At 43.8% G+C, this 19887-nt stretch overlaps 1 protein-coding gene across 1 annotated transcript in view; it reads right to left on the reverse strand.

Annotated features, from left to right (window-relative positions):
- The window catches only part of LOC137326458 (E3 ubiquitin-protein ligase pellino homolog 2), a 224743-nt gene that overhangs the window by 146648 nt on the left and 58208 nt on the right, over positions 1 to 19887 (reverse strand). Inside the window, exon 2 of the mRNA XM_067991567.1 lies at positions 3947 to 4220. Within this exon, the coding sequence (XP_067847668.1) occupies positions 3947 to 4023 (77 nt within the window). The 5' untranslated portion in view covers positions 4024 to 4220. The remainder of the gene's footprint in view (positions 1 to 3946; positions 4221 to 19887) is intronic.

Consider the following 19887-nt stretch of genomic DNA (forward strand, 5'->3'; position numbering starts at 1 on the left):
TCTATTATTTTCATCTAAGAAGGTCCTTACACATCTTTGTAACATCCACAAACTTGCAGACACTTACACTGCGCCTTCATCCAGATCATTGACAAAGATGGTGGCGAGCAACAATCCTCACACCAATCCCTGCAGGATTCCACTAGTGGCCATGCAGAACCATCACCAGTAATAACTACTTTCTGTCTATAAGAACACAACCAGTTCCTTATTCAACCCAAAATATGCCAACTAATCCCACACAACTTGACCTCATTTAGTAGCTTTTTTGTGCAGCACCTCTTCAAAGGCTTTTATGAAAATCAAAATATTAAAACAACTTGCATTTAGCATACAAAAAGTCCCATGATGCTTTAGGTTGGCGGGTGGTTTTCAAGGAAACAAATAAAAGAATGGATGCTGAGCCATATTGGGAGAAGTGAGTCACATAACTTAACATTTGGTCAAAAAGATGGGAGTTTGAGAAAGTTTGTAAAGTTGGAGAGAGGAGGTTCCAGAGAACACGGCTGATACGGCTGAAGACTCTGCCACCAATGGTGGGTGAAGGGAGGGTCAGATGCATAAAAGAAACAGTCAGAGACTAAAGGTATGGTGGTGGGAAATACATGGCAGAGAAGGTTAGACGTGGGGTGCAGTGAGCAATGCTATGGAGTGATTTGAAGACCAGGATGAGAATTTTAAATTCAATGCACTGGGGGACAGGGAGCCAATGTAGGTCAGCAATGATGGAGGGAATAGGTGAGCAGGACTTGGTACAGCATAGAATATAGGCAACTGAGCTGGATAAACTGGAGTTTATGGAGGATGGGTGGCAAGTAAGGAAGGCATTAGAGAAATAAAGGTGACAAAAGTTAGATAAGGGTTTCAGTGACGATGGGGCTCAGATAGGGGTAAATACAAGCAATACTGCAAAAGTAGAAGCGGTCTTGATGATCGATATATGCGAGGTTTGAACTCAACACTAGATGAAAAAGGACACATATTCTTGTTCAGCCTAAGTGAAGACCAGAGAGGGAGATACAGTCAGTGCCAAGGAAGCAGAGTTTATGGCAGGACTGAAAATCATGACTTTGCTCTTCCCAACATTTAATCGGACAACATTTTAACTCATCTAAGACTTGCTATCGACAGGCAATCTGACATCACAGAGGTGGCCACTGGATCAAGGGAATTGATGGAGGGTATTGTCATCATAAATAATGGAAGCTGCCTTGGAAGATGTAGCCAAGGGACAGTATGAAGATGAAGGAATGGAAGGGGCCAAGGGTGAATCCTTGAGGCACACAAGAGGGCAGATCAGAAACCTTTGCTGGAAATGTGCTGGCTGCATTCAGACAAGTAGGAATGGAACCATGCAAAGGCCATTCCACAGAGCTGGACAGTATAGGAGCAACATTGGAGGAGGATGACTTGGTCAACAATATTAAACACAGCAGAGAGGTCAAGGAATTGTAATGCACCATGGTTACAGGAGCATAGGATGCCATTCATGACTTTGCCAAAATAGTCTCAATGTTATAAGCAAGGCAAAAGCCAGACTGATGGGATTTGAACTGGGAGTTTTAGTAAAGATGGGCACAGAACCTGGTCATGACAACTCATTTAAGGACCTTAGAGAGGTAGAGGAGGTTAGAGATAGAATGGTAGTTGGAGAGGATGAATGTGTTCACCATTAAAACTGACCTCCCATTTACCTATAAATACATAATTGATCAATACCAGCTTTCCAACTTTGTTCCAAATAAGCTATGCCAACAATATTAACAAATTCAGAAGTTTTGTCAGTTATTGATGCAATTACCCTTTATTTCATTTCTGCACCAAGTATTTATAGTAAATACCGTGTTGCAAGATTATAATTTGATTAACTACAATATCAGGAAACAAATGTCTTTGTTCCTGAGCACAGAATGTCGTTGAAAATGTTAATGACAAAACCCATGGGCTTGCAATATATTCAAATAGATCTCTGCGCTAATGTGATAATTCATTACTATTGTCTACTACAAACAAAAGGTTAAAACAAGTTCAAATGTAATCTATGCAACCCACAGCACATTTTTCAAAAGTGATGAATAATCTCTGCAATTCATGGGGCCCTTATCACTAGAGTTTCAATATTTAAAATAAATATTAAAGTCTATTAAAAGGTGTCCTTTCAAAGAGTTTTGTTTCACAAAATATGTAGATACTGTCACAATATAGCTGCAGATAACTTTTATTCAAAGATACTTTTTCAGAAATTGTACTATATTAATTTACAAATCTAAATCATATTCAGTGGATCCAATTTCAACTGTGGCCTTGCTCAAAATGATTAAAGGGCATCAAAGCAAATTACTGCTTAATCTACTTGTAACTAACCTTCTTCCATCAGTGCAAACAGCCAGTGGTAACTCTTCTGCAGTTGTGCATAAAAGAATACTGCAGAAATATGACGGTCTGTTAACTGGAAACGGCTGGGGGGGGGGGGAAAGAGAAAGGGGGGGGGGGGGGGAAGAGAAAGAGGGGGGGGGGAAGAGAAAGAAGGGGGGGGGGGAAGAGAAAGAAGGGGGGGGGGGAAGAGAAAGAAGGGGGGGGGGGGAAGAGAAAGAAGGGGGGGGGGGGAAGAGAAAGAAGGGGGGGGGGAAGAGAAAGAAGGGGGGGGGGAAGAGAAAGAAGGGGGGGGGGAAGAGAAAGAAGGGGGGGGGGGAAGAGAAAGAAGGGGGGGGGGGAAGAGAAAGAAGGGGGGGGGGGAAGAGAAAGAAGGGGGGGGGGAAGAGAAAGAAGGGGGGGGGGAAGAGAAAGAAGGGGGGGGGGAAGAGAAAGAAGGGGGGGGGAAGAGAAAGAGGGGGGGGGGAAGAGAAAGAGGGGGGGGGGAAGAGAAAGAAGGGGGGGGGGGAAGAGAAAGAAGGGGGGGGGGAAGAGAAAGAAGGGGGGGGGGAAGAGAAAGAAGGGGGGGGGGGGGAAGAGAAAGAAGGGGGGGGGGGGAAGAGAAAGAAGGGGGGGGGGGAAAGAGAAAGAAGGGGGGGGGAAGAGAAAGAAGGGGGGGGGAAGAGAAAGAAGGGGGGGGAAGAGAAAGAAGGGGGGGGAAGAGAAAGAAGGGGGGGGGAAGAGAAAGAAGGGAGAGGAGTGAAGAAGGGAAAAGAGAGGAGTGGAGAGGGAACGGGGGGGGGGGGGGGTCGGAAGAGAGGGAAAGAGCAAGAGACAGAGGAAAGAGAAACAGACTGTCTCACAGAGCACAAGAGAAAAAGCAGTAGTCAGGTAGATAGAAAGAAAGGCAGGCAGTCACAAGCAGCATCACAAAAAGAGTCCACCTGCACAGAGAAAAAAAGAATGGGGTCCCTTGCCCAGACGGAGAGGTCAGTCATTTGGAGAGACAGGCAATTCGCACAAAGAAAAAGGACACTCACGCAGAGTTGGGGGGGGGGGGTTGAGAGAAGAGGGCACACGAATGGGGAGAATACTCACGTAGTGAAAGAGGGCACGTGCAGAGAGTGTGAGGGAGAGACACAACACACACCTAGAGACAGAAAAGAGAGAACACTCACAGACATATAGAGAAAATTAAAGAGACCAAGAAAGGGCACGAACAGAAAAAGAGGGCACACAGAGAGAGAGAGAGAGAGAAAGAGCACTCACACACGCAGACAGTAAGGGCACACAGTGGACACAAGAGCATAGACAGACATGGCGAGTGAACACTTGCATGGAGTGAGAGGGGCACACAAGCAGATAAAATGGGGGGGGGGGTGTACATACAGAATGTTAAGAGGATACCTGCAATCAAAGAGGAGCAAGAATATCCACATTCACAAAAGTAGAGGGGTGCAGAAAGCAAAGGCAGCGCGAGAGCGGCGCAGAGAGAGCGCAGACAGAAAGACGCAGAGACCGAGCAAGATACAGTGATCTGCATAGGAAAACACCGCCTCCAGCTGACGCTCTGCTCCCGAGCCCCCTCACTCACCCCAGGACGATGAGTTCTCCGTACTTCACGGGATCCTTGGTGGGCGCGCTGTGATCTTCTTGACTTGATGAAAACATGAGTGGCGCTCGATTTCCGTCTCCTCGCCGACGTTCACCGTTCAGCACTGGTTGACTGTATCCACAAGCAGACCATGAGTTTCGCTGTTTTATTTGTATTGCTTTGGTTCTGGGGGTTTTTTCCCCCCCTTCTCTTCCTACGTCTCCCCCAGGTTCCGATCCACAGACCCCGTCACTGCCGACCGGCCGAGTGTTTCCTGCATCGAGAAAGAACCAAGAAACAAAAACGTCAACAATCAGATTAGTCAGCTGGGTTGGAGGGGGAGGAGGAGTCTACCAACAACTGCACACCCGGCGGGGGCATCCCACGACCACTAGCACGACACAAAGAGCTTTCACATCACCATTCAGGTCAATTACATGCACGTAATGTTCAATACCACAGTATATTGAGATTTTTCCCTTCAGAAATGCATTGTTTGGAGATGTAAAATTTGAAAAGCAGGTCATTCAATATGTCAATGCCCACCCCCTTCCCCTTTTATTTTTGCTGGCTTCCCAGTCTGAGGGTGTTATGTAAACAGAACAGACGGAGCCGCTGCGTGAAGCGCGAGCGCCTGGACGGGGCCGGGATTGGAGCGCGAGCGGCAGAACCAGACAATTAAAATAACGAACAGCAGTAACGGCCCAAGTGTTAATGTGGTCAGTGCTCGGCATCAGCGAAAGTCTCCCCCAGGTCATTAGGAAGAGCCTTCCAAGGGGCGCGGCTGCAGCTGTCGACTCCATCCGTTCCGAGCTGTTGAGAAAGGCTCCTTTTCATGCAGCCCCTGCTAACTCGTTGGTGGCCGATTGCCGTGGCAGATGTCGGCGCCCTACCCTACCACTGACTGTCGCCTGCTGCTGTTACTGATGGTCAAAGGAAGCATAGTTTTATATGTTAACGGAAACGATTGAGGGCTCTCGACTCTATTAATCCCCCGTCCCGGAGCTAGGCTGGCACTGCCAGATCAGCGCAAACAATGACCTCGCTGTTTCAAAGTGTCTCTCTCCCCTCCTCCCCCCAAAAGGGCACGTCAGTAAAGCCACAGAAAGCACAATGTAACAGCTGTGGCACATGAAACTCTATTCATCGTTATTTAACTTTTATATTAGGGTTATTTAGCACTTGTTAAACACATCCTCCATACACAATACCGATTAATAGGTTTAGCATGATTGTATGTGATATAACAGTCCACATTAAAAAACGTCATGGCATTATCTTTACAAAAGGAATTGCAAAACTACATTTTAAACCATACATTCAAAAATACGAGCGATGAAAGAAACTATTAATATTATGTAATGTACAAATTTTGTATTCTAAACGGAAGCATGAGGTTCGGCTGTTGCCAAGCTACAAGAAATACGCTCAATTCGTCAGTCATATGAGCCTGACACTGGAACTGTAAATCCTCTAATACCCATCAAGTATACTAAATGGTCTTTTTAATGTAAAGCATTTTATGGGTGAATTTCAGAAAAAATTACCAAATTATGCAACAATGTAATATTAAAAGGGAAGACAAGATAAATTAGGAAGTAGTGATTAAGTGACATCCACCTACTGGGTTATAAAATGTTGTCGGAGGAAAGAAAGACTGTGGGAAGTAGGGAGTTCCAAAGTTCCTAGCCTAAAATTTTCTTTTATGGCATGATTATTGCCAAATGACTATTGGTGAGTTTTACACAGACTCAAATGGCTGTTTGCACCCAGATTTCTCGGGTTGGGTTATTAGCATAACTTCGGGTGTTAATTTGGATGGATCTGAAGAGGATCCAAGTGGTGTGAGGAAAATTACATTTAAATCAAATTATTGGAGAGCATCAGAATAGGAAGAAAAAAATTCAAAAGCCCAAATGGCAAAGCAGCCCAGCACACAATCTGCTGTTTCATGGTTGTTGAAGTGGAGGTGGTGATGCTGCATGAAGAGGTGGGTGCAAGGAAGGTGGTTTTCTGTGCCATTCCATAGTACTATCCCCATAGTTCAACATTAGGAGGTGCAAGGAGGCACAGTTGACTGTTATTGTCATTGCATATGAAAGTCCTACGTTGCATGCTAGCTGCAGGTATATTTGTAGCAGACAGTACACCTCTGAATTTGCCTCTTTCCTGAGCCAGAACTCAAGAAGCGTTTCCCATGGTCATTGCCAGATAGATGTGCCTGGACCTGAAGAATGGTGACATCTTGGCAGATGCAGTCAATCAGGAAACGTTGTCTCTTGATCATCTTGCCATGCCTTCTTTCATGCAATGCCATTGAAAGAGTAACATGTTGTAATTGGGGTGCTTCCAAGGAATTTCTTTCTCTATTAAAGTAGAACATTGAACTGTCACTCAAGTACAGCAGGAGTACAGTCTTATAAACTTGTGGTGAAGGTATAATGTTTGGGTACATAAAAGCAGTCCATTGGTGCATCTGACTTGGGACTGCTGAATGCTGTACCTAGCCACAAAGAGGAATGGGCACATCTGCTTAACTTTGGACCATTTTTGCAGGAAACTGAAGAAACATCAGGTAAAAGGTGGGACTGAGAAAAGGCAATTATCCTGGTGTTGCAATTATTCTAAAATTTCACCGTGTTTTCATTTTAACTGCACAAATGATAGTATTTACATTGGGCCTGATATTAGGAGGGAGGCCAGTTGCCAGCGGGGGGGGTCGACTGTGGCTAACCCACCCAGTAAAATCGATGGGTTCCGCACGCGATCGTAAGTAAATTGAAGCCACTTACCTTGGCTTCTGGGTTTCGCGCTGGAAAGCTGCGCAGCAGGCTGACTGCGCATCCGCATCATAGGCTGTCAGCTGGAGGAGCCCTATTTAAAGGGGCAGTCCTCCACTGATTGGTGCTGCAGAAAGGAGCCAAAATTACAGCATGGAGCAACCCAGGAGGAAGGCTGCTCCCAGGTTTAATGATGCCTCACTCTAGGTCCTACTGGATGGGGTGAGGAGGAGGGGGAGGACAGAGATCTTCTCCCTGGCGGACGGGAGGAAGTGGCCTGCCTCTGCCACCACGAAGGCCTGGCTTGAGGTGACAGAGGAGGCCACCAGCACCACCAACATATCACGCACCTGCACACAGTGCAGGAGGCGCTTCAATGACCTAAGTAGGTCAGCCGAAGTGAGTACACTTACTCATTCCCCTACACTCCGTCTGCCACATCACCGCCCCCACCCCACATCTCCTTCTGCACTGCCAACACTACTTTATCACATCACTCCTCACACCCACTCAAAGCTCATCCTCATCTTACCTGCACTTACTCACCTCGCCAGTACTCATTCCACCACTACCACTCAACCCAATCCTCATACAATCTCATGGCTCTGTCTCATACTCACCCTCTCAAGCAACTCTTTCACAGTCAGCCTCAGCCCACCTGCCACTACCTGTGCTGCAGCCACAGGGCATGCATCACGTATGTGTAGTAGGAAGCATAAGGCAAACATGTTGTGAGCATGAAGGGGATGCACAAGGGTGTTTGAGGGTTTGTCAAGGTTTTTACTTATATTTGATTTCTGATCAAGTCACATTACATAGTATATCGTCACCACTACTGTCACGTCTTGGCCATTCTTGACTGGCTTGTGCAATAATGCCCTTTCATGAGGTTCTCCACGAACACCCTTGATGCCACCCATTGGGTCACCCTACAGTGGGTGTATGTGTAGTTGCACGACTACTTTGTGCAGGTGCCTGTTGCGCAACATTGTGTTGTGTAGCTCCACATGGTGGAGGTGGACGGCGTGCCTGGCGAGGCTGGTGATGTTGCTCGTCCTCCAATGGAGTGATGAATGCAGCAATGGACCCCCCCTCCCCCCACATCCTGACGGTGTGAGTGTGAGGGGGTCCACAAAGTAGGTAAATGTGTTTGGACAGCAGAGTTTAGGGTATGATTTAATAATTTGGAGTGTGGAGACAACGGTGTGGCAGGTAAAACTTTGTCTGAGGTGACAGAGTGTCCTATGCAATGAATGAGGGTTTACCCCGCACCTGTTAAATGGACCTTTGCAGCTGCCACTGGCTGCTGGCTGCAGGCTGCAACACGTCTGTTTAAACAGGGAGTGTTTACCCCAGCATGGGAAACACGCTCTGGGTAGTCCAAAATCCGAATCCTCCTAAAATCTCCAACTAATGAGGTCTGTCAATGACCTCAAGTACCCAGATAATGATCTTAAGTGGGATCCCGCCGACTTTGATTGCCAGTGGGAGTCCTACATGCAGGGGCTGCGAACGCGCCGATGCGCGTCATTGGGGAACCCGGAACTGGGCGGGTTGGAGCCGGGCTCTGAACCCGCCCTGGGAATCCCCAATTTTAGGAGCCCCCTCGCCACGAATGCACCCGCTCGGCCATCCGAAAATTGACCCTGTCATCTTTATGATACGAAGACAAAACTTTGTTTTTGTATATCTTGTTCATGGCAAAAGTTATTAATGCAGAATTATTTACAGAATATCAGAAGCTCAGCCTTTTCAAACCAATCTTCTTATTGTAAAGTCCAGTAGTTTTCCTTCACAATCATGTGATAATTTTGCAAGATAAACTGAAATGACATTTGGATTATATTTGGAGGAAAGACTATATAGACTTATTCAATTGCACAAATGTCACTTAAAAAAAGTGGTGACCCCACTGTTCTTGCAACAGGACTTTCTAATGTTATGAGATTCAAAATTACATGTGGGATACTAATGCTTGAATGCTTAATACATGACTGAAATTTCTCTTTACTATTTCAGCCAAACAGTTAACCTGTTTAAAGTAATTGTAAACAATTTTACAACACCAAGTTATAGTCCAGCAATTTTATTTTAAATTCACAAGCTTTCGGAGGCTTCCTCCTTCGTCAGGTGAACGATCTTTCACATCGTTCACCTGACGAAGGAGGAAGCCTCCGAAAGCTTGTGAATTTAAAATAAAATTGCTGGACTATAACTTGGTGTTGTAAAATTGTTTACAATTGTCAACCCCAGTCCATCACCGGCATCTCCACATCATGTTTAAAGTAAGTGGCTCAAAGTCTCTGCTATAACGTAGTTGTCTCCTTTAGTCATTCATCTATTCAATTTCTTGGCCTCACTATCGTCTTTTACCTCAAGTTGAACTCCAACATCTCCTCCAAGAACCTTAGTTTCCTCTTTCATGCCAAACACTATTTTCCCATAAACAACTCTTAACTCTCTTAAATCCCAAACTCATTTGTTCCCAAATCTGGGTAGGCTATTCCTTCACTTCTTTTGGACTCAAGGACATGATACAAGAAAAAAGCTTATCCCTTGATGGGTGATCTCTTTCTCACCTATAGCTTTCAATCTCTGTTTTTGGTGCAACCTACCTTTACTTCCTCTATTTGATACAACTATGATCAGTGCCTCTTTGCTCTTTCTAAGCTCTAAATAGTCCATCCTACATGCTCTTCCCTGCAATCCCAACAGTATGGAAATCATTACAGTTTTCAACTCTAATGTATTCTTTCCAGGACATTAAAGCCTGAATTTTTCTCATGCATTATCATGACAGCTGGATGAGTAAAATTGGTAAACTCTCACCCCACTGGAAAAGCACCATGTTTGCTTCCCAACCACAGAACTGATGGCAGTAGGAGCACTCCCTTCAAATGGTGGGCGCTTCAATTTAATATGAAGCTGGGGTAATTTCAGTCTTGCACGCCATTTCCTGCAGTTCTAACGTGCACAACTTCAGATATTAATTACATTTATTTTGAAAAGGTATCCAAGGTTGCTAGGTGACAGGATATATTCTAGCGGTCGTGGAAAGTTCACAGTAATATAAAGGTTAGTGCATTTTAGAATTTCTTCACCAATTTTCTTTTTTTGTTTTTTCATGTTGGCACTTAGGTTCTCACATCCTTTTGTACAATTCATACACATTACTTATCCCCCAGTATCATTTCCTACGTTACAACAGGGACTACACTTCAAAAGTACTTAATTGGCTGTAAAGTGCTTTTGGACATCCTGAGATCACGAAAGGTGCTATATAAATGCAAGTTCTTTCTTTTTACCATGACTGGCATCAGTAATTTTCCCAATCGGAATCCTCCTATCAGACATGTCTGGCAAAGGACAACCTATGGATGGATGCCAGACAGGTCAGGCTACACTAGATCTGTCCACCTGCCCATACCCACACACCCACATCTGCAGATAGAGATAAAATATCCTGCAGGGGTTCTACTGGTCTCCCACCATAACTCCAGCAGGTGAGAGGCGGGACCCCAGTTTCAGGGAAAACAACCGTTTTCAGCTGTTTATGTCTTGTATCTATGTCTGCTGGGAGGTGGACTGAGATGAAACAAATTAAATTTGATTTGTGACCTTTAACGATCTTTAGAGTCGTGTTACCTCTCTAAACTGGATTTGAACTAAACTCTGGGGTGAAAGGTCAGCATGCTAACTCAGTATACCAACCAGTTCATCTTCACCCAATGCTATCATTCAAAAGGGAAAGTTTACACTCTTAAGCTGCTTTTGTTTTAACCATGCATGTACAGATGTTGTCATATATTTAACTAAACAGGTAAAAAAACAACTGAGTATTTTTAAGTAATACTATTTGTCAATGAATCAGGTAAATAGACTACTTTTGTGAGCATCTTTGCTATTAGATCCCATCACGATTTATTGGGTTATAATGTCTAAAAAAAGTCAACTATCAATGGTCACAGACAGATCATTTTAAAGAGATGTTACACTATAATAAACAATAGGGTTTATTGGAAGTCATTCTCTCAATAAAACTTGGAAGAGAAGACATGCAGTCACAAAAAAAACAGCTTGCATTAATATTTTTGTCCTGCTTGAAAGACCCATAGTTTGACTTGTCTAAGGCTACTTTTATTGAACGGTATCATGTATCTAGTCAGATGATGGACAAAATCCTTAAAACTTATAAGTAGAAAAACAACAACTTGCACTTATATAGCGCCTTTAATGTAGTAAAATGTCCCAAGGCACTTCATAGGAGTGTTATCAAACAAAATTTGACATCGAGCCACATAAGATATTAAGACAGGTGACCAAAAGCTTGGTCAAAGAGGTAGGTTTTAAAGAGCGTCTTAAAGGAGGAGAGAGTGGCAGAGAGGTTTAGGGAGGGAATTCCAGAGCTTTGGGCGTGGGCAGCTAAAGGCATGGCTGCCAATGGTGGAGCGATTAAAATCGGGGATGCGCATGGGGAACAAACATTTCAATAAGTCTTAATAATATAACGGCACAATATCTATTAGGCAAATGCAAACAACACAACAAAACATTTCCCATCACAGCACCATTCCTTACCTTAAATTTACTTAATACAGTTAATACTATCCTTGCCAAAAAGTGATAATCATGTAATTACAATCAGCTGTACTGACAAAACCAAACCTTGCTAAGTTGCATTCAATTTGCACTAAAGATAACATGCAGAAATGAATGACCTCTCTTCAAAAGAAAAGCACAGTATGCTCCTTAACTGCTGGTTCAGCATTTCACAAAAGTGATAATTTTTCACTACACTCCATTAGCTTTAATATGCTTTGCTACTAGGCAAACATTAGGAAGAGCAATGTTTGCAAGATTTTGATAGGAGAGATTTTATTTTGGAGTTCTTTGGCAGGTTTTAAAGGTCATAATCAAATGCAATTCTGACAGTCAGTCTGGTCCTTGGCAGATGGAAATGTACTGGACAGAATTAATGCCATTTTATTATTATACATTTCTTGGTGTTTTTAACCTTTCTGCCATGGTAAAGATATGGAATCTACTGTATAAAACATATTCTAAAACATCAGAAGATGTGATAGATGTTCATATAGACTATAAAGGACACACGTAGTACAGAAACTTCAGAGATCACAGGTTTGAAGTGTGAAGAATGCAAACACCAATGCAGCAAGGTCAGGCCTCTGAGTGTACTGATGACAATGTAAGGTGATGACAAGCCACACTTCACCTAGAAGAGCACTAATACTTCAACTGGATGAAAAATTTTGCTATCACCCTTCATCTTAACAAAAACAAGAAAATGTAAGATTGAAGCAATATACATCCCAAATGATAGGTCAATGTAACAATAATGCACAATTGCTACATTGCCTTGCTAAGAGCACTCTTCCGCTACACATACCTGCTAAGAGCAACTTGGGCCAACACACTCAAGTCACACTATGAGCTTCGCAACATTTTCCAGCCATGGAAAATCAAGCTCTACTCATCATTTCTGAGCTAACATTGAAAGAGTTAAAAGTGACATTTTAAAAGTTCATGGCATAGAAATGGAATGGCACTGCACCCATTTTACAGGTGTAAAAACGGCCCCAAAGCATCCAGTATGTCAGGCGTACACACGCACATTCTGTGCCTGAAGTGCGCTGCTCGTCATATTGGTGTAGTCGTCAAAAGAGTCATCGCGGCCCGAGCCTGTAACAGGCGTTAGGCCCTTTGCATATGCAAATAAGGGCCCAGTGTCTGTTTGAAGATGGTTTTGTAAAATTGGGCTGCCCTGAATGCAGCCAGCACTACATTCAGGAAAACTAGGTCTACATGCAGCCTAACCAGTGGCGCTTAAAGGGACCGCTGCAGGCCGCTACCAAAAAGGTATGTTTTTAAAAAATGCTTACCTGAATGTGGAGACGGGAGGTGCAGGAGTGCTTCTCCCGGCTCCACTTTAAAATCATGGGCTGTTGCCAGGCAACGCTCGTCCCTTCCCCCAATCACTGCCTGCCACACCCCCCCCACCTTGCCGGTCGCTACCTCCCCCCTCCCGTTTGATGCCCCCCTTCTCCCAAGACCGACCCGAAGACCGCTGCTGACGACAAAGCTGCCCGAAATTCAAGTTGTCTTCACTGGCGAGCTGCTTGGGAATACCCAGCAGGCATCTACAGGTCACCGGTCTGCTGCAGATGAGGCCCCAAGCCCAATATCGGGTGGGCGTTGGGCCTATCTGTTCCGATGCAGCAATTGTTCCCTGCATCCAGTTTGCGCCAATTTCTAGGCCCACAGGTAGTAACTTCACAAAGTTTGTTTGCACTATTTTTGATAACTTCAGTACCAGGTAATCATGCACTTTTTGGGGATGAATTCCTTCATCATTTTTGATGTATTTCCAGTACAAAATCTGCACAAGTACATTTTCGTAGCAGGAAAATCAGGCAGAAGCCCTTTCTGCCAGTTTTCCACCCTTAAATCGCTCTCGTACATTCCCTCGTGCTTTTTGGCCCTTCTTGCAAACTGCCCACCAAGTCCCAAATGCCCGTATTTAAATATATAATGAGGACCAATAGTGCTGATGCTCCGTGTTTCCTGCTTTTACACTTGCAAAGCACTCAGGGTTACAAGATCAGCTAAGACAGGCGGAAGTGAGGAGTTTCTAAACCTAAAGAATGTAAAGAGTTTCATTAGCAATATCTGCAGTTGGGTAAATACTTTTTACAGCAATTGTTTTGCCATTCTGCCCTGGACTTGCTTTGACTGCTTCTGACAAGATCTCACTGCTGGCAAATATTCAGCTACTCCTTATTCTAAGCAACAGGTATGACATTCCCTATAGACATACCCATGAATGCCATCATTATTATTATAATGGAGGACGAGCAGCTCAGTTGGAGCAAAGGAGAGTCAGGCAGCATTTGAGGATGGAGCCTATTAGATATTCCGCAACCACCACCCCCCCCACCACCACACACACACACACACACACACACACACAGAATATACAAGCAGCACAGGTCATATGAGAACCTTACTGAGGAGATGTGTATAAGAAGTGTGCACTTCACCTAAGAGGCAATAGGACAGCCTTGTCACCTACTGCACGATGACCAGCAGCCACGCGCATCTGCCTGCGCTGCTCTCTCTGTGACTTTGAAGGTGACCATCGCTCTCAAATTCTATGGCACTGGGTTATATCAGGTAGCAGTGGATAATCTCTAATATCAGCCAGACTCCAGTGTACATTCGTCAGGTCATTGGTACAATTTACAGGAAAGCTCCCTCAAATAATGAAGCAGTCCGAGCCCGCATGCAGCAAGACCTAGACAACATCCAGACTCAGGCTCATAAGTGGCAAGTAACATTCGCGCCAGAAAAGTGCCAGACAATAACCATCTCCAACAAGAGAGAGTCTAACCACCTTCCCTTGACATTCAACGGCATTACTATCGCCAAATCCCCCACCATCAACATCCTGGGGGTCACCATTGACTAGAAACTTAACTGGACCAGCCATATAAATACTGTGGCTACAAGAGCAGGTCAGAGGCTGGGTACCCTGCGGCGAGTGACTCACCTCCTGACTCCCCGAAGCCTTTCCACCATCTACAAGGCACAAGTCAGGAGTGTGATGGAATATTCTCCACTTGCCTGGATGAGTGCAGCTCCAACAACACTCAAGAAGCTCGACACCATCCAGGACAAAGCAGCCCGCTTGATTGGCACCCCATCCACCTCCCTAAACATTCACTCCCTTCACCACCGGTGCACAGTGGCTGCAGTGTGTACCATCCACAGGATGCACTGCAGCAACTCGCCAAGGCTTCTTCGACAGCACCTCCCAAACCCGCGACCTCTACCACCTAGAAGGACAAGAGGAGCAGGTACATGGGAACAACACCACCTGCATGTTCCCCTCCAAGTCACACACCATCCCGAATTGGAAATATATCGCCGTTCCTTCATCGTCGCTGGGCCAAAATCCTGGAACTCCCTTCCTAACAGCACTGTGGAAGAACCTTCACCACACGGACTGCAGCGGTTCAAGAAGACGGCTCACCACCACCTTCTCAAGAGCACTTAGGGATGGGCAATATATTCTGGCCTCGCCAGCGACGCCCACATCCCATGAACAAATTTTTTAAAAGCTGGCAAATCCATCACCTTTGACATCACAGCAAGGCAGCCGGTAGATAGGACTGTCCACTTTTACAGGGTTGCTGGCTTCCCAACGATCCAAGATGCAATCTTTTCCCCCATGTTGTTTTGCGAGTTCCTACAGAACAATCCCTCAACTACATCAATAAGAAGGGCGTCCATTCCCTCAATGTACAGATGGCGTGTGACAACATGAAGAGGATCCCACATGTCATCACAAGATATGCTGGAAGTTGTCATGATGCATTAATCCTTTGAAATTCTCAGTGAATAAAATTAGGTTAACTGATGACTTCTGGGTGACAAATTCTACCTCCTGCTTCCATTGATAATGGCTCCACTAAGAGTGGTCCAAGGAGGAGCACATTACAACAAGGCATAAACCTCTACTAGATTGGTCATCAAGAGGACCATTGGGGTCTTAATGGCACGCTTTTGCTGTCTGCACAAGTCGGGTGCGATTCTGCAGTAGGCTCCAGATCATGTATCATGAATAGTTGTAGCCTGCCATGCCCTTCTCAACTTTGCCATTCAACAAGGGCTGGATTTTAACATCCCATGCAAAATGGAATTTTCTTTAATGTTCACAATCTGAAAATGCACAAATTTTTTCACATGAGAGGAGTTTTCTACTTTGGTTTTGCCTGCTGCATTTCCTACATTACAACAGTGACACTTCAAAAGTACTTCATTGGTTGTAAAGCGCTTTGGGACATCCTGAGGTTGTGAAAAGCCCTATATAAATAAATGTAAGTCTTTCTTTAATAAATTTACATACATTTTTAGATTGTAAAAATAAATTACATTAGTGTACTGCTGTCTTCACAAGACAGCAGTCCTTTTGCTTGCTGTTACTTTTACTTACACTGCTTTCTTAATTGGTCTTTGCATTTCCGGCTCATAAATTTGATCTGAGACCTGTAGTTTCATTCATTCCCTATTATTCTCATGCATGATGTTTTACATTCCACACTTCAAAATAAGGCTGTTAGATTGTTTTTTATAAGTTAGGTGATGTGATGTGGTCAAGTAGCACAGTGCAATGTTGTTCTGACATGCTGCAGCACTGACTAGTCAAATTTCAATCCAGTGATTCTACATATGTTACGTTCACCATCTAAGCAGGATCATTGGTGAGGTGCCGAGCAGGGGTAAGACACTTATTCAGAAAGAGAAAAGAAAGAAAATAAATAAATTGGAGAGCATCAGCCTACACTGCTCTGACATTCTTCCTGGTAGGCAGTTCCAGAGCAGGATTGATAGAGTTCTGAGAGAAGATGGTGTCCGCATCCTCTGTCAGGGAAATGTGTGGGAGCACCTAAAAAAGTACATATTACTAAAATGAAGGTATTGGGAAATATTTTTTTTAAAAAGGTAACAGTGCTGCCAAATAGGGTGGATATTTTTATGCAGCTCTGCTAATAGAAACTGACTTCCATCTCCCCCGGGTGACCAGATGTTCACTTACACACTCTTCTTCCCAGCTGGCCTCATGCCTGACAATCGTTATTACTTTGCTCCTCCTTTTCCATCTCTGTTTAACTGTGGAGTAGGCCGACTTTATCTTAGCTTTCTCTTTATTATCTTTTAAATCACCAGAGAGGTTGCTGTTTTTCCATTCTACTGGTGTATCTCCCAAAATGAGCCTCTATGTTAGCTTTTTTAATTCAATATAGAGAGAGCAAGAGAAAAAGTGCAAGTTGTTTCTCTCAATTCTTAATGGGGAAGGCAAGTTGTTCAATTACACCCCCGTATATTAAAAAATAGACCACAACGATAAAAATGACATTTGACGTTTATTACCTTAATGGAGACCCACAACGATGCATCTCCTTTCCCTAGGTTGCTCTGGTGTTGTTACTGACAAGAACTGTGTCCTGGAGGGGTTTCACTGATTGGAATGGGGGCCACAAATTTGAATGATCTTGAGAGATGACTCAGAGCCACCTGACCCTTGTTGGGCAAGGATATTGAGGGATATGGAACAAAGGCAGGTAAATTGAGTTGAGGTACAGATCAGCCATGATCTACTGAATGACTGAGCAGGCTTGAGGGACCTCAGTGGCCTATTCCTGTTCCCATGTTACCAAGAAAAAACATTACCAGCAGTGTATATAAAAATGGAGATAACCATGCAGCTTTTGAGCAACAATATGGTGCTGTAGATAGGATCACCAGTGTCTGGTGCCACAGAATAATTTTACTTCCTGAGTTCCATTTCTCAGCCAATCTTCAAGAGAAATGCCAAGAAAGGAGGAAAATCAGATGGGGTGTCTCTCATGTACTTGTCTTCTGGCAGTTAGCCAACAGTAACCTATCCTGTCCCTTTGGCTGCGAGAGGTGTGTGGTACAGGGGATCTACAATGGAATGGAGGGGGCGAAGAGTAAAGAGTGCATGCTATTTCAGGATGGTACATTAACCAGGAGAAAAAAGACTGTAGCTTAAAAGGATTGGCAGCAAAGCTGTTAGCGGTTAAAACAACTTGGTAAATAATTACAGTCAAGCTGGTTAGTTTTCAAGCTCAGATTTTTAAAAAATGGTATTGTTCTCAGATATAAAACTGAATGTACAGTATGCATGATACAGCGTATATAATGGGGTAGAAATTGCTCAGCGCGGCGAACCAGCACTCTTAGTCACTCCATAGATTTATACTAACCCACTAACTTACCGCGGTCTTTTCTTCAGGCACTTCCTCGAATAGGAAGCGGAGAAGAGCAAAGCTAGGACATTGGGAGAAGTGAAAGGATCGATCTCTTCCCTTGACCAATCAGATCACTGCATTTTTGACAAGCTGCGTAACTCTCTCTGCAGGCTTGCAACGCTCAAGGAAGTGAAAGGTACAACATTGAAATCTTTGTGAAAACAGTGATAGATAGCGAAAAAGAGGGTAAGAAATAATTGAATTAAATAAAAAAGACAGAAGGGAAAAGTAAAAAAAGATTAATTTCTTAATTTAAAAAAAATGTTTTTAATGACCAAAAACTATTAAAATAAAAAGAGTAATGAGAATCCTCATTTTTAAAAGTTAATTTTTAGTTTTTTGGCAGTCATTAAGACTTACAGCCCTGTTAAAACTTAGTTTAGACCTGGTATTTTTAAGCGTACCTGTTTTATGGCGTAATTAATTACTTTCTAGATGGGCAGAAAAGCAAATTTGCACTTTTTCAATGGTTTCTCTGATTGCAGCGTGCGATATACCTTTAATTCAAAGCTGTTATATCGCCAGCGAACCAGTAGGAGCAAGTTCCAGATTTCTGCATTTCACTACACATGTGCGAACGCCAGAACTTGCACCTCCATTTCGCCACTAACAATGGTGAGGGCTGTTGAGCTCTCTGTTATTTCGTGAGCAATTCTGCCCTGTAATAAATTAATAATGGGAGAGCAGCTTATGGATGACCCGAGGAATGGTTATGGCAAGAGGTGGTTCTGGCGAGAGGTATTGTTTTTTATTACCATAACTGCTAGTTGCAGTGATGTTAACGTCCACTTGATCATTTTGGCTGTGCCATTGCCACTTATTGAAGTTCTACAGACAGGTAGATTGATGCACGTTCCTCTTGCACAGTGCCTGATCAATGTGCTGGGATGCTGCATAGTTATTGGCAATAGATTAAGAATGGTAACCAGATTTAGGAGAATTTCTTCTGCTTCAGTCTCAGCAAGCATTAGGCTACATTTTATAGTGCCTTAATCTGCATTGAGCAGTTAAGCAGCTATGAGATTATTAATGCAAACATCTTGCAAAGAATTCCCCCCCCCGCTCATTATTTATTAAATCAGTGTCAGTATTCAGAAGCTACTGAATTTACAAAGGTCTTTTTATAAATTCATGTGACAAAGAAGTTATACAAAGACATTTTTGTACACCCTCTGAATACAAGCATAGATTTCTGCGGTAAAACAAAAGTGAATACATTAAAAATCACAATCATTACTTGAGAGTTCATGAGCTGAGCCTCAATTTAAAGGTGGCAGTTCATTGGCAGAAATGGGGGAGGGGGGAATTTGTTTGAGCAAGAATAGTTTGGGAATGAAGCTAGGCCAGAACTGAAGAGGACTGGATACAGGAGAGAACCAAGCAAGAAAAGATCATTTTAACTTAAGTAAAAGAAAAGAAGATTTGCATCTTCACAGTGCTTTATCATATTTCTCAGAAATGTTCCAAAGTGCTTCACAGACAGTGAATTACTTTATAGTGTTATGCAGGTAGCCATTTATTGCACATCAAAGTCCTAGAAATAGCAATGAGATGAAGATCCAGCTGGTCTGTTTTGTTGATTGAGGGAGGAATGTTGGCCAGGACAATCTGAGAAATCCACACTTTTCCTTCAACTGCTTTTATATAGGCCCTAAAGGGTTACTTTAGCCACTGGGCCTCATTGCACAGAGCCCATACACCCGACGACAACCCAAAGTAAATTTACTCGATTTGTTAAGACAAGTGGCCGGAAAGACCCATTTTCTACTAAGTCTTCCCAATATCCAGCCAGCAAATAGAAGTAAATGAGTAGCTAGCTGGACTGTACCCGTCAAAGGGTGTTGGTTCAATAAATACTTCAGGCTGTTTTGATGGTAAATCTGGAAAAAAACTCTCCCCAGCTCCCTCACGAATTCACTCTCAAATTCCCAACTCTTTCTTCTGGCCACAATACCTCTGCTGTTGTCAAACTGCTCAAATGCTCCCTCACTTCTACTTTCAATACGCCTGTTGTCATCAAATGATTCACCGTCTCCCACGCCTGCTGTTTCCCCCAATAAAGTCCCCACATTCACTCCTTTAAGTCCGAGGGCTGTGAACCTAACATCTAGCATACAACTTTTTTTTTATTCGTTCACGGGATGTGGGCGTCGCTGGCAAGGCCAGCATTTATTGCCCATCCCTAATTGCCCTTGAGAAGGTAGTGGTGAGCCGCCTTCTTGAACCGCTGCAGTCCGTGTGGTGAAGGTTCTCCCACAGTGCTGTTAGGAAGGGAGTTCCAGGATTTTGACCCAGCGACAATGAAGGA

The sequence above is a fragment of the Heptranchias perlo genome, chromosome 10, assembly GCF_035084215.1.
Source record: "Heptranchias perlo isolate sHepPer1 chromosome 10, sHepPer1.hap1, whole genome shotgun sequence".
Classification (NCBI taxonomy): domain Eukaryota; kingdom Metazoa; phylum Chordata; class Chondrichthyes; order Hexanchiformes; family Hexanchidae; genus Heptranchias; species Heptranchias perlo.